This window comes from Myzus persicae, unplaced genomic scaffold (assembly GCF_001856785.1).
Source record: "Myzus persicae strain clone G006 unplaced genomic scaffold, MPER_G0061.0, whole genome shotgun sequence".
Classification (NCBI taxonomy): Eukaryota; Metazoa; Arthropoda; class Insecta; order Hemiptera; family Aphididae; genus Myzus; species Myzus persicae.
This window is the reverse complement of record NW_019103938.1, coordinates 116,432-132,454: the sequence shown is the minus strand read 5'-3', so window position 1 is coordinate 132,454 and position 16,023 is coordinate 116,432. Positions and strand designations below refer to the sequence as shown.

General features: G+C 28.7%; 1 protein-coding gene across 2 annotated transcripts in view; it reads right to left on the bottom strand.

Moving 5' to 3' along the window:
* Positions 1 to 1,281: 1,281 nt before the first annotated feature.
* LOC111036673 (prothoracicostatic peptide) overlaps positions 1,282 to 16,023 on the bottom strand; it is a 38,645-nt gene continuing 23,903 nt past the window's right edge. The window contains exons 2-6 of one of the 2 annotated variants that reach the window (XM_022318790.1): positions 7,703 to 7,841; positions 6,728 to 6,985; positions 6,357 to 6,498; positions 3,311 to 3,403; positions 1,282 to 1,510 (exon numbers count right to left, since the gene is read on the bottom strand). In XM_022318790.1, the coding sequence (XP_022174482.1) occupies positions 1,464 to 1,510; positions 3,311 to 3,403; positions 6,357 to 6,498; positions 6,728 to 6,985; positions 7,703 to 7,822 (660 nt within the window). In that variant the 5' untranslated portion in view covers positions 7,823 to 7,841 and the 3' untranslated portion in view covers positions 1,282 to 1,463. Of the gene's footprint in view, positions 1,511 to 3,310; positions 3,404 to 6,348; positions 6,499 to 6,727; positions 6,986 to 7,702; positions 7,842 to 16,023 lie in introns of both variants that reach the window. The other variant, XR_002604788.1, reaches the window with a different exon arrangement.

Here is a 16,023-nt window from a genome sequence, read left to right as displayed (position 1 = left end):
ACAGATGTTTTATTCCGGTTGAAGTTGATACCGAGAAATTCAACGATGTATGAACGGAAATCTTACGGATACGCTACAGTGAACAATTATAACATTGTTTTTGTACATGGGGGACGAAGTTGAGCGTTTGAATGTGCATGTACGACCCGATGTACCGACAAGTTTTTTTTTTTTTTTGATAATGTGTATATTCTTCCATTGTTGACATTTAAGAATTGAAAACCAGCGCGGGGTTATGAATTCCACCTGAACTTAGCCAATTTTACCGCGTTTTGACATGTTGTTTTTCACGGATTTGAAAACAAGTTTTACCTGGTTAGTGAGTTAATTGATTTTTAAGTATAAATTATTTTAATTTTATACACAATATAATGGGAATTCTAGTTGAAAACAAAAACCTAAAACGTCGTATTAGCTGCCTTAGTCGTGGTTTTTGGTTTTTTTGTTTTCTATAATTTATGGTATATATTACATCCTAATGTTGTTGTATAATGATAATAATAAATAATTACATAGGTAGCAGGCTTTGGATGGGCTGGAATAATTAGACGTAATAAACCATTAATACAAGCGGAAATTAACATTAGTAAATGTAGCTGATGTTTAAATTTAACACGATTTACAAGGTGTCTACTTAACTGATATTAATTAGCCGCACGAGTTTGAACAAAATCTAAAAACAATTGTAATTTCATACTCAAACTACTAAAAGTGTTTAAATTTTTCGCAACCTCTTTTTTAATTATAATTAATTTTATTAATATTAAATATTCATCCTATACTTCATGTTTTCATGTTACCCAACTGCGCATACATTTTTTCGTTAAGTGTACGTAAAATGTTTTCGCAAGTTGATATTATTTGTTTAATTTAGAATTTGATTCGTATGTGATTTATTTTATTGAAACTAGATCCTGAACATATTTATAGTGTAACAAAATGGTTTTTATTGTACTGGTAGTTGAATGAAGATATTTGCATTTGCAATGTTCTATATAAGTTCATCGACATAATTTGTGGTAAATTCTTGGGGGGGGGGGGGGAGAAAGACAGTCTGTGGTAAAACTAAAAATGTATAAGGTAAAATTACACTATTACCCACTCAATAAAATATCTGAGGGGGCAGTTCCCCCCACAGATTAAGCCTATGGCTTTAAACCTTTACTTAGCTCATATTATGAGTGAGGAAACATAATTTTTGTTCCCAAGATAAAAAAAAAAGATTTATTTAATTTTGGTTATTAGTATTTAATATTTACCTGAACAAAAAAAAAGTATATATAAATGCACAAAAATATTTTTAATTGATTACTTGAATGTAATAATATTATTACGGAGGCATAGGTACATATATTAATTTTATTTCACAATCTGATATAAGTATAATATAGTCTGTAAGTTTAGGGCTAATAGTTAATATTTTTTTCGTGGTAGTATACTTTCAAAAATTGAGAATTGACGTCTCATTTTTCGTATTCCGTTTGGAAGTTGGGTAAATAACTATTGTAACCTGAAATGTAAAAAATATATTCATTAGTGCTTATGTTCAAAAAATATATTGTAGTATAGTTTTCATTATGTATGATATTCATAAAATTCAACAAAGACATTATTATAATTCGTATTACATATTATCCAGGAGAAAAAGGAGTAGTTGGGTGGCGTCAGATTCGGTGAGAAAGACGGTATATGTAGCAAGTAGATAAAAAAGTGATTTGCGCAGAAGTAAAATGCTAAAATCATCGCGTTATAGTTAGAAGTAGGGTTGACCAGATTATGGTAGGAATAATTGGTAAATATGAATAATTAGTATATAATACAGTTCATCTAGGTCACACTAATAGTGCGACTTATCACTCTTATGAGTAATCAAAAATGAGCAATGAAGGTCATGTTTTGGGTTCATGCAGGATCGCGAATGAGCGAGTTGGTCACGTCAAACACTATATATTATATATTTTCCAGAATATTGAAAGCGGAGATATTTGCAAATGGGAAACGAATAATGAAATTTTGGGAAGAAATTTACAGCAATGAGATTGTGGGTTCTGCAGATTACTTGCGATGAGATTTGAATCATCATAATATTATGGGTGTAACTTATATATTGTAAATACATGTGTGGATTAAGACCTTCGTTGTTGAGTCAATAGACTAAGGGTTTAATGATAAGCACTCAACCGTGGATACAGGCTGGGCTTAAAGAGGTTAGAGGAGACATGAGATATAGGTAGCGTTTGAGGCAATTACAATGATATTATAATATATATGACTGAAAAATAAAGAAAATCATAGACTGAAAAGACACAAGACTACATAGGGTTTTAAAAAAAAAATTAAAATTGATGAATCTAAACTTGAAAAGTTCGTAAATTAGATTACATTGTGAGTTAAATAACTGCGGATATGAATCATATACAGATACAAATAAAAATATTATATCGTTATAAAATTAAACAGTAATTTCGTTATTCGTAAAAACAGTGAAATATGTCTTCGTATTTAAAAAAAAAAATTCGTATGCCACATTTTCCAATATTTTTATAGGTATAAACATGCTATATGATTAAACTTTCTAAAGTATTTGGAATTAAAATTGAAAATGTCTGTACAAAGCCTAACATCGACGTTTCTGCATGTATGAAATAAAATGCAAAAAGTTTTGCTCCCAATAGGGAATCAAATCCAGATTTGCCAAACTATTTTCAGTCACAAGTTTTCGTATTTTCTAGAAAACTATTGGAAAATTCCATAAATAAGATTTTTAAAGTACCACTTGTCTTTACTAATTATTTTCCATGGTGGTTGAAAAATTAAATTTTTGCAGCAATTATACCCATAAATGATAATACATACATTTTTTTTGAAAACGTACAATTAGGTACTTGTAATTTTTGACAAATCGTTTTTCTAAGTTCAAATATAATGCAACGTACCTAAAAATATTTTTTTAATCGTTCAGATACATCATAAAACAAAATGATGCGACTGTTATCCCTCCCCCTCGCACAAAAAAAAACCTTTGATACTCAACAATACCTAATTATGCTGGACTTTTATTGTGCATTGTACACCCGATAACGTTTATCGAATAACTGTTTTGAAATGTTCGTTCGAAACCGTTAATATATATTACTTCGACTGTTAACAAAGTAATACATACACCTGTTGCGAATGACTATATAATACAGTGGCAGGTGCTCAGCACACATTTTCAATTCAAATCACAAGCGTAACAATCGTCTTTGAACCCATATTGTAAACGAATGGGTAGTAAGCGCATTAAGTATTCAATTTAAACGTAATTTACCTGGCGGAAAAATATAAGCTTTGTAATTATCGCTGTCTCCGTATCCTGAGTACTCGTTCATGTAGTCCACGGGATTTCTTTTCCCCCACGAACCTGTTTGCACACAAAGTATATTATAAGTAATATATATTTTTGCATTATTATTTATTCACTTTTTTTTTTTTAAATTACACGCTCATAATAAACTGCATCACAATGAGTGTATCAGTCTATTCGTTTTATATTTACAACACTTTAAACAGCACAGTGTTGATAAGTTGCCTGCCGATAGCAACTGCAGCAGTCACTGTGTTACAAGTATTACTTATATGATTTAAAATTGTAATATATTATACAAACTATAAATATAACACATTTTCTCGTCATCATGTTAAAGTATGGCATAATTACTAATTAATAAATATTAATAATTTGGATTTTTAAAATAAATTCTTTGGATTTTTTTTTTATTATTACATAGGTATACTTGCGCGCATATAGGCCATTTGTAAAATTGTACTATGCTTTAATAAAATAATAGTATTATGATAAATCTAATATGTTTAAATTAAATGGTTAAAATTTACTATAAGGTTAATTAATGAACATGAATATTAATTATTTTCCTTACATTATATAAGTTATATTATGTTAGATTCAGGGAAGAGAAATTAAAATATTGATTTTAGAATGGATTCTTATCTATATAATTCCAGATTTTTCACCATAGGTATATTTAAAATGATTTAACTAAAACATTGCAGGATATACTATATATATATCAGTTATCTTTGAACGAGTGACGTTGAATAGGGATATCGAGATTATTTTAGAACATGCTATTTTTTCAAAGAATATATTTGGATAAATTTGTATGATAAATTTAGATGTCCAGATTTTGTACGTTTATTTTGTAAACTATTTTATACTAAAATTCATTTAGAAGGAATTTTTTACTATCCTTTTTAAAATATTATAATTATTTATAAAATACAATTTAACAATTTATTTTAATTTTAAATCGTACAAGACTATATGCATTTACTATATAAGTATGTCTCAATAAAAATAAATGGTTTCAGTCAGACGGCGTTCGTTTAAAACTAAATTTGGTCAAGAGTAGGTACTTGTAGCTATATTTAAATATCCTGGTAAACGGGTTTTGTTAACATTAAAAGTCATGTCAAAATATAGATGCAACCCTCGTAACTAAAATGTCCACTTATACCCTAATCTCCGTGTTATTTTATGTAATAATGAATAATAACCAAAAGTATAATTTTGTTTAGCTATTACCACCTTATACATGCTATGCATATTTTTCTATCAAGAACAGCTACCCCTCTTATAGTCTTATGTGCATTAAAATATTACATTGTTGTGCCATAATATTGGTATACGTTATGACGTAGGTAAGGATAACGGTAAGGTAATGAGAACTAATTATGTTAAATAATACATTTTTTTTTTTAATGTTAAAACTACATAGGTAATGCACTTTATCAATAAAAATAATATCGTTTTCAATATACATATTTTAAAACTATTTTAATCGAGTTTATATTTATTGAACATTATTGAACTATATCAATAATATATTAATATCAAACATTCCAAACATTAATTGTTATTGGTTCATTCGATTGAAAATTTTTCCAAGTGGATAACACATTTTAACGTTAAATAAATCTTTTATTTCGAGTTGTATGTACTATTCTTGTATTGAAGTTGTTGACTGTTAAAAACCAACAATAGAATCATTAACCTGTTATATAACTTTCTTTTAGTACATTTTTTTTTTGAGAGAGGGGGATGTATCGTTCTTTCTTTAAAAAATATTACAAATAAAAGGTTTTGGCTCAGTAATTATATTATGGCAATAATATTATATTAATATGGTGAAATAACAATGTGTATTATAATTCATATTATTGTGTAATAATGCAATGCAGAATGTTTGATATAATAATTTATAAACACATTTCACATGGTTTTGCATAAGCACATGTTAATAGAATATAACCTAATATTTTAATGACTTTAATTTTAACGCGAAAGATTAAAACGCTGTACGATGCTTTTGTTGAAATGTAGGTTATGATAATCCTTTTAACTTGAAACATCCCTTAGTATATTTAAGTTTTAAACTCTCATAGCGAGGGTGCTTCCCGGAACACCTACTCACCTACAGGGTTCCAGCTGGAGCCTACAGACGGGAGCCACGAAATATATAAACACTTAACATAACTCAGAAACCATTTATCAAAATGATTGTTTAATATATTGTAGTGTATAAATAATTATTATATTAAATTTAAAAAAAACGAATGAATTACTATAATAATATATAACTTTACTATATTATAGTAGTTATATAGCTATATTTTGTCCATAATAACCGCGTCCATAATATAATAATTAACAGTTTTGTTATTTCATTATAATAACAAGGTATTTGGAATCTTCTCTCAATGAGCTCCCAGGAACCTCTTTGGGAAATATTTTAGCTATTAGGGAAACCTCTTCTATTGCCATGTACTCATGTGTTTAAACCATGCTGATTAGTGATTAAAAATTGCGAGTTAATTGGCTTATTTTAAATTTGATTTATATACAATATTTATAATAAATTGATAACGTAGGAACGTATTTTGCTTATATTTAAAAACAATTCTTAGTGGTTAGTAACAAATTAAAAAATTTAGATATTTGGGCGATTTCTAAAATAAAGGAATTTTCGAGCATCGTAGTGTTGTGTTTTATTAAAACCTATATATGGTGCTTAAAATATACTAAACAGGTGCATTTTAATAATATACACAATATGAAGTAATTAAAATCAAGAATACCAATCATTGCTTAAAATATAAAAAAACAATAATGGATTATGTATTTCAAAGAGCTTAATCCGTAGATTACATATAAAATAAATACCTAATTTTTTAAACATAAGCCTTGACAGATCAATTGTTATTTATTGTAAATTACAGAATTTGGCATTTAACATATCAACAATAATGACCAGGCTTATACTAAATTAGATCAAATGTTTGGCTTACCGGCTTACCTCTAAAGCTTGTCCAATCAGCTGCTCTTTTTCCCCAAGATCCCTGGAAATTGTCCCATGATCGTTTTTCTACATCATTAGGATTTTCATCTTCGTATTTGTCTAAGTACTCGTCAAACTGAGGCAATTGACCACTGGCGGGCTATAACAACAATATTATTGAACAATTCAATTAAAATAAACATGGTTGGAATATTGTATTATTATATAATTGCTGCACATAATACACGTTTCACATTTTACTAGCGTCAACAACAATAATGATAATAATAATAATTATATGCGAAAAGTGCAGTACCAGCCAAGCACACGTCATAAATCGTAAAACTCTATACAACGGCCTACGCGTGTGAATACCAGAATACACGTACCTGATCCTTAAACCTCTTTCCCCAGCCCCCGGACTGCATGTCCTTCCATCCGCGCTTTCCCCATCCGCCGTGTAACTTTTGCCAGCCCTGCCTCTTGCCCCACGACGAGTGCAAATTCTGCCAGTCCTGTGCCCGTTTGCCCCACGTGGTCTTTAAGTTTTGCCAACCACGTTTGCCCCAACCAGCCGTCTGCAAATCTCGCCATGCCCGTTTCTCCTCTTGATCTTCGTCGAAAGACCTGGTGTAGTCCGAGTTATCCTATGGTCATATTTAAAAGTATGTAGGTACCGTTAAAATAAAGAGCTGATAAATAACAATGGTTATGATTAAAATGTAGTACCTAATACAGTTAAAAATTATTTGAATATTATTAGCTCGCATAGTTGTACTCGCATATAAGACATAAGTACCTGTTGATGAACTATAATAAATAAATGTTTTTTAAAACATTATGATAGTGTGTGCAATCGTAACCATAGAGTATACTATTACGTTGAAACATAAAAATGTATTTTTCTTTTTCAATAAAAGTATAAACAATATGTTTAATAAAATTAACTTTTGTATTTTCTGAAAATTTAATGTATTCATGAAGTACTATTATACCTCAAAAATATAAAGTAAGCATACCTTCTTCTCTATTACTATAGGTAGCACTCACAAATTATACTCAAAGCATAAACATAATTTAGGCATACGATTTTGCTTGTCAGAACTCAATGTTTAATGAAATACGAGACACTTAGTCACTTAGACACTTAGACACTTATGTAAGATTTATTAGTTATTACACATTTACACGTGTTGTATTTATTCTGTAGGTAAGCTTAAAAGTAGTTACCTTGAATATATACATTTTAAATTGAATAATTTTAGTTAAATTGTTATTTAATAAGGTTTTCTTAGGTGCAGAAAGTTATAATTTTATGTTTATTAAGTATAAATAAGAATCGATTCAAAATAACGTTTATTTACTTGTTCAGTTTGACTGGATTTGATTGATGACGCTTGAATAGCAGACTCCGGTATTGAAAAGACAATAACTGGACATAAAATAACCAATGCGGCCGCTATCCTCCCTAAAACATTCTGCATTCCGCCACTTAGGTTAATCCTAAAACAAAGAAGAAAAATATTTTTTTCTCGCTGGTGATACTCATAAACATCATAATAATATGCAAACTAAAAGTAAATTATGATATGAAACCTACACAATTCTTTACATTTTTAATTTATTGAAATGATTTAATACTCAAAACATTATATTACAAGTATTATATATTTATACAAATTAATATCAAATAAAAACAAACTGTACTTTTATATTTTAACTATCACTACACAATGTCTATAAATTAATTTTCATTAATACAAACTAACACAAGAAATGTCTTATACATTCAATATGGAAAATTAATATTTTATTTTAGTAAAATGATTTACAATTAAATATATTTAGATAGCCAGTAGTAACATAATTATATTTGAAATTAAATTTAAAGTGCTTAAGTGTATGTTATTTCAAAATTATAAAAATGAAAGAAAAATTATAAGTTTGTTTTTTTTTTTTGTATTATGTAGGATATTTAATTTACTTAAATTTTTTTATAGCTAAAAATCAGACTTTTAAGTCTTCTGAATATTTATTGATTGAAATGAATCACGTTGAACATATTATAAAATAGCTGCTAAATATTATCATAATCAGGCAATCGGCAAATAAAAAACCTCATTAATATGATAATCACGATGTGTACATGTATAATATTCTTATCGTCTGTCTAATCTTCTCATTTGTTGATAACCGTGTTAATAATTTTTCCAGGCAGAAGTCTTCACTGAGTATTAAAATAGTTGTACCTATGTATAATATTACAATAATTTCAAATGTTGTCAAAGTTAATCATCGGTTAACTAAAAAATATCAGTATAAGTACGATTGCATTTAAAATCTAAAAAAATGTTTGCATTTAAATTAAATAGGCCATTTAAAATAAATAATATAGGAAGATACCCGTGTTTTGCATAAAGAAAACATAAAACTGGATTGTTTATTTTCATTACGTCTTATAACTACTCGGCTAACGATTATTATTACATGTATATTGTATATACACAGTTGTTGTTGAATAAACGTATATAAAATAATTAGAAATATTTAGAAATAACAATGTTTACGTATACATTACTATATTTATTTACAATCAAATGTGATTATGACTTTATAATATATAATACAGACATACAGTATATGTACAGGTCACACATTTTTTCAATATAGTCTAATGATATTATAAAGATAAACATCAACATAAAAGTTATTATATGTTTACGGTACTAGCTGAATATCACGGCTTTGCCAGTGTGCCGTTTTTTTTTTGTCGTAAATTCCAAATCATATGTATATATAGTATGATATACGCCATATAGGCTGCACTTCGCTTTGTGTATCTCAAAAAATTAGTTATAACTTATAAACGAAAAAATTCCATCGTGAATCTCAAAATCCCTGTCTGAGCACATCTTTAAAATGCCATTTTCGGATAATCCTTTCTTATTGCACATCTAGATCATTAGAAGAACCACTATTCCAAATTTCAAGTTCCTATGTAGGTATTGCAGTTTTTGAGATGTACCCATAAGTGAGTGAGTGAGCGTGTGAGTGGTATTCTACCAATATCTATATGTATACCTATAGTTATGAGTTTATGACTAAAAAAAAAAAAAGTAAAAGGATATATTATATTATACATTTTAAACATAATTTTACAAACTTGTAAAATGCTTAAACTGTTTGATGGTTATTACTTTTGTTTACTCGGGTAACATTTTAGTTCAATTTCTTAATGTCCGTTTTTTTATTTTTATTTTTATTTTTAATAAATGATTCACACCATAAAGAAATTCTCATTGTTGTTTAATGTTTATCTATGGTTTTTTTTGTTCCAAATATTTGATATTTGTATAAATAATGAGGGCTGTCCTGTCATACAGTGTCAATCATTGCAGAGGCGTATACACATGACTTCCTCTGCATGGCTGACGATTATGGAATTATTTACGGCCTTTAAAGCAAGGAACCGATGGCATATATAGTATAGTATTCGTAAACCACAATACGATATAATATTTATACAACGCAATCAAATTGTAAATTTTTACAAGTATCAAGTCCCTACACAAAACAGAACAAACATAGGTAATAGTCAACTCTGTAGTACCTATATGTATTTAATATTTATCATCATACGGCAACGCTTTTATACTGCAAACAGTAAAAAAAAAACCCTTATAACCGAAGTAATTGTGGTCAAACTTTTTACTGTCTTATTTATAGCAATAGCTTATTAATTTTTTATTTTCACTCAACCAATATTTCGTCTGAAGTCTTCAATATTATTATTGTTGTACTGCTATCATGGTCAGTCCAATAAGGTAGTTCTAATATACTTCTATATATTATACATATCACGACCACACAGTAACGCAATTTAAAATTTAAATACCTACTTAACAAACAGCTGATCACCATTAATCACTGTTATATAAAGTAGACTGCGCAGTAGTCTAAATAAAATTGAAATTATCTAGTAAACTTTTACTCGTTTAATTTTAAAAACAAGTATTTGCTTCCCCGTGGTATTTCTTAAATAGTTTTAAACTTTTTAACGCAAGGAAACATCCGTTCAGATGTATCCGTTGAAACAGGAAGTGTGCAAAATACTTTCAATAATTGCGTTGTGCCTAATTATTGGGAAATATATGTGTAATATATATTTTATATATTATATATTTTGTTTATGTTATATGTTGCAAAGTTGAATGGCATCTATTCTCGCATTTGGGGAAGTCTCTAGCCTTGAACATTTTGATTTTCATAAATGCATCACTGATTTTTACCTTTTACTTAGACATACATTTATCTCAACCTAGATTTTTACCTGGACGTCTTTCTGTTTTTAGTATAAATTATGTTTTCTTATGTTTTACTAAATAGATAGTAAATATACATAAATATATATAATATTAAACAGAGTTTCTTATAATTCGACAAATTTAATAGATAATAAATATTACATTTTGCATTTATGTAACATAAACTGTAAATGAAAAAATCAGATAGGCAGTTTTTTTAAAAAAAAAAAGGTCATGGAGTGAACCATTTCCCATATACCCTACCATGTGTCTACGATCTTACTGACAGATGAGCTTTAGTATTTTCGTCCGAGTGTATAATAAAATTAATATTAAATAATGGCTAATGGCGCTGGACCTGTTGCAGTAGCCCACCCATAACATTGAAATTATTCATGATTCCCTATGTCTTATGCAAAGAACATTATTTTGTATCGTTTTTTTTTTTTTTTAGTAATTATAAAACGGATTCAACAAAAATAAAAGATAATACCTACTCTGTATCTGTAGGTACGTAATAAAAATATACGATGGCAAAGAACTGACAACGAACTGTTATACCACACCACGATAATAATTATTCTATGGTATATTATAATATTATTTGGTCGGTTCGTCCCGATAATAAAACTAATACAAATGTATAAATATTATTAGGTAGGAATATAGCAATGATATTATTTCACATAAATTTATTATTATTATTTTGTGTGTGTGTTTTTTTTTCCGAGCATCGCATAGGCAAAAAATGAGAAAAACATGTTATAAAACGGAATTTATCTGGCAAAATTCACGGTTTAAATATATAAACATAGTTTAGCATAATTCAGCGGTAAACAGCAATTTAATAACATATTATATATTATTATGGTAAATTATACGGCGCGGAGCGTACGTAGTAGGGAAAGTGAAATGCATCGGTAAATTAGCTAACCTGTTTCCCGCGTTTGCCCACCATATGGGTCATCTGCGCGTATAGTGTACCTACGTTATATATTATAGAGAGAGAGAGAGAGAGAGAGAGAGAGAGAGAGAGAGAGAGAGACAGACAGACAGACAGACAGACAGACAGAGAGACAGAGTGAGAGAGAAACACTATCTCTTCTGCGGCCGACGAGAAAAAAATATATAATCATAATCGTAAAAAAAAAAAAGTAACATCTCGACGTGCATAATGCGTAAATTGATAATAATTATTAAACCTCCGGTATTGAGCAACGCGTGTGCGTGCGGGCTCGTTGCAAGTGTCGGCTACGGCGAATGGAGCGTAATGCGAAAATGATGCAAACCGCTTGCAGTGATGAATGCGCTTATTGGCTGACGGAAGCAGAAAAAAATACAAAAAGTTCACATGCGCTTGAGAACTTTTTCCACGTAACACATTACGCCTTAAAAATAATACGGCGTACACGCGTTCTGTATAATATTTTGCAACCATATACCTATTATAGTGACGTCGTGATTTTCCTGCTGTTTTTCCTGATGTATAATAATATTTTCTTCTGATGTATTATAATATATAGATTACGGCACGTCAGCCAATATCGTCGGCCGACGTACGTCTTGTGTTTTGTTAGCATACGCTGTTTGACGTGTGTATGTTATGTAATATATAAATTAGAAATATATATAGGTTTAGGCCGAAATCGAGGATCCGTTAAATACACCTCGCGCGGTGTATTATTTTTGTCGGATTTTCGTTTTAATTCAAATCATTTATAATATTGTGATATTAACTAGTGGTTTGCGTAATGAGAAGAAAAACCTCTATTTAATTTCGTAATTGTGCGCCGACGGGGTTTAAGCCGCAAGAATTAGGCATACGCCGGTTTCATGGGTATGTAGTTCCTCAATCACTTAGCAAATAATTAAACAAATTGCCGTCGTCTTTGCGGTTAATCGCCAACTCGCAACTACACTTAGCAAATTGTTCTAAATATCTCTCAATTATAGTTGTATATACTTAATAAAGGTACCTACTTTTAAATCGTTGGACCACCCCATTCGCCAATAAAATAATCAAAAACTAATCTAAAAAATAAAAATCGTAAAAATATAACGTCTGCTGGCTCCAGTGTGAAGCCGAGTTGTGCAGCAATCATCGGAATGTTTTTTCTTCGTTATTGTTTCCCTATTTTTTTATAGCATGAAATGCGTTATTAATTATTCAAATGATTTATCACGGTGGGAATTGTGCAACACTGCAACTGTAGGTACCTAATAACAAATAAATATTAGATTGAAAACAGTGGGTAGGTATGTACACAGATGTACAGTGACCGCTGTTTTAGTGATCAAGTCAGGTATTCGTATCTCCTGTTGCATTCAATTTATTCATACAACAGCAACAACTACAGAATAAGATTTAAGGCCTATTGTGACTATCAATGTATAACCCCTCAATGCCGCCTTATACGAATGTAATTACATAATAAATAATAGCGTTTCAAAATGTAATCAAGTTAATTATTATAAACTCAATTTGCGCGGCCTCGCATATTATAACGCAGACATGATGCCATGTATAATATGTATATGTAATGCAAATAAAATCCAAGATATTCGTAATATTATTTATAAATTACCAGTGCGTGATAGATTATGTAACGTGATTTTTAATTAGTTAATACGATTTATATGATATTAACCTTTCTAAAAAATATAAAAACGATAGTAGGTATTTATAGGTGTATCAACTGAGAATTACACCTTTGGATACACCTTCTAAAGCAATCGATTGTGTTTACGATTTATAGTCACTATTCGTAACGTTGGATGGGAGTTAATAAAGTAAATATTATGCACGATTTGGAGGTATATGGGTAGGCAGTACCTATATTGTTTGAATAAGTACTTTCTCATAGGCTACTGTGCTTTGTAAATAACACAAAACAATTTGATCTTTACAATATTGGTTTCACAATCGTGTGTCTGAAAATATAGAAAATATGGTAATGGTAATCGTATAACCTATGCATATAATAAAATAAAGTTATAATATTATGTTGATGTGAAGTTATAGTTATTCAGTTATTGTGGAACAAATATTTAAATATTATATACATACGTATCTATTGAAAAATCATTTGTATAAAAATATGTTAACATTTTATTTGATTTTAATCATCTAAGTTTTCTATTGAAATTGTATTTTTGTCAAACTATTAACTATGGCACACAGTTATAAATTAAAAGTTAAGTAAATATTAAGTTTAATGGTATACCCACACCATCACACCGAACGTATAGAAGTAAAAGTTTGGAAAAACGAGAAAAACCACTCAACCCGTCGACTTATAGAAGTTTGATCATTTACAGAAAGTCTATATGTGTATGTCCTCAGGATGTTAAGAAAATATATATGGGAAAACATACAAAGCAAAAAAAAGATAATACTAAGCAGGGGGCATAACATTTGAATATTTCCTAACATTGTCACATGTACTCGTGTACTTGAGTTGGTTTACGAAAAAACCAAAAAAAAACTATCACAAATAATGTTAGGTATTTAAAATGTTTAATGGATATCTGAAATAATAGGATAGGAACGCGAGTTGTGTCAGAGAAAATGTTTTAAAAAATATAACGTTTGCTAAAAAAAAAAGGTCATTCGTTTCATTACTTGGTAAAAAATAAAAAAGTAACCGAGAAAATCACTGGGCAATTTGGTAGGAAAACAAATAAAATAATGCTAAATTAATAACGATATTAGTGAGAGATGAATACATTTATAAATGTATCGAATACCTTCACTAAAATGACAGTAGTAGTAGGTACATTAATTTCTCTATTCTTTTTTTTTCGAAAATAAAAGAATAATAATAACGTACTTTGTAAATAGAAGGAGAGTTTGAAAAAGGTTTAACATTATTAACTGCTGTCCATGAATCACGCAATCTATCCCATAAATAAAAATGGTAATTTATATTTTTTAAATTTGGCCTTGGCATGTGAACCATTTGCTTACATTTTTTATCTTGCATCAAATTACAGCATGGTATAAAACTGTAGTGAAAAATTAAATGTAAAAGCTGTACCGCGGAGGATACTAATTACTAGAAAGCGATCTCAATAAAGACGACGATTAGCAAACCATAATTGATTTGGTTAAATTTGATTTGAAAGAGTATTTAAACAAATTTAGTCTCTTTCACACAGTATAAAATCTATTGAAAAATCCATAATGTTCTGTTCTGAATCAATTGATGATTTTGGGAGTAAGTTAGAAAGTGCAATAAATACAATTTCGGGATTGAAAAATAAAATAAAATTTTAAGAGTCACGATGTAATAAACTTGAAAAATAATTAAATATTCTAAAAACGACAATCAATAAAGCTATCAAGCTTTTCAGATAATATCGAAATTATTGGAACTTCTAAAACGCCCAACGAAAACACTACTGAAATTATAAATGCTATGGCTCAAAAGTTAAATTGTCAGTTCAATAATAATGACGGTATTGATTATTTTAGGGTTAAATCACGATAAAATCATTATAAAAAAATAGTTGTACAATTTAATTCAAACCCAACTACAGATTCACTCATTAATAATATGAAATTTCGTTTCTAAGATAAAAATCCACTTATGGCAAAAGATATACCTATAAACACAACAAAAAACTACTATGGCTGGCTAAAGACGTTGCAAAATATTATTATTTATACTCATGAATACATACGTTAGGAGTATTTATTAGAAAACAAGAAGGGGGACGAATTTTCAAAATTCAAAACTTAGAAGCATTATAGAAGATTTATGTCAAAAAAAAGATACTGACAGTATGGGAATTCGATTCATAAGTTAACAAAGGTATTTCTCATTGTAATTCGTATCTGTTATAGTATGATACATTTTCAATATTTCGATTTTAATTTTTAAATATAAGTAGTCATTTAAAGTATAATACACAGAAAATTAATCGCTTAAATTAATTTTATAACCTAACAATATGAAAATGACCTTCGATAAATATCAAAATACAAAATATTGTTCCTGTATTATCATTTATTATTTAATTATTACCTACTTATTTGTTTGTTTAAATTTAATTTGAATCATTTGACAACGGTTATTAATGTATTTATCTCAAAATTGAAAGCTCGCCTTTAAAATAGAAACTGCTGTCTCCACCACAAGCCTAGGAGTTTGGAAATAATCATTTAAATAAATGTTTAATTCTATATAATGTGTATATTCTTTTTAAATACAATAAAGTTGTTATTATTATTATTTAAATAAAAACTGAGTTAGTTTAAGCTTAGGTAAGTCACTTCCTACTTGTTATATGCTGGTCTGTTCATCATAAAGTCTCGTAAAGTGCTTATTACTATTATTAAGTTAAATATCTAAGACATGAACAATTAATTTGTGTAAATA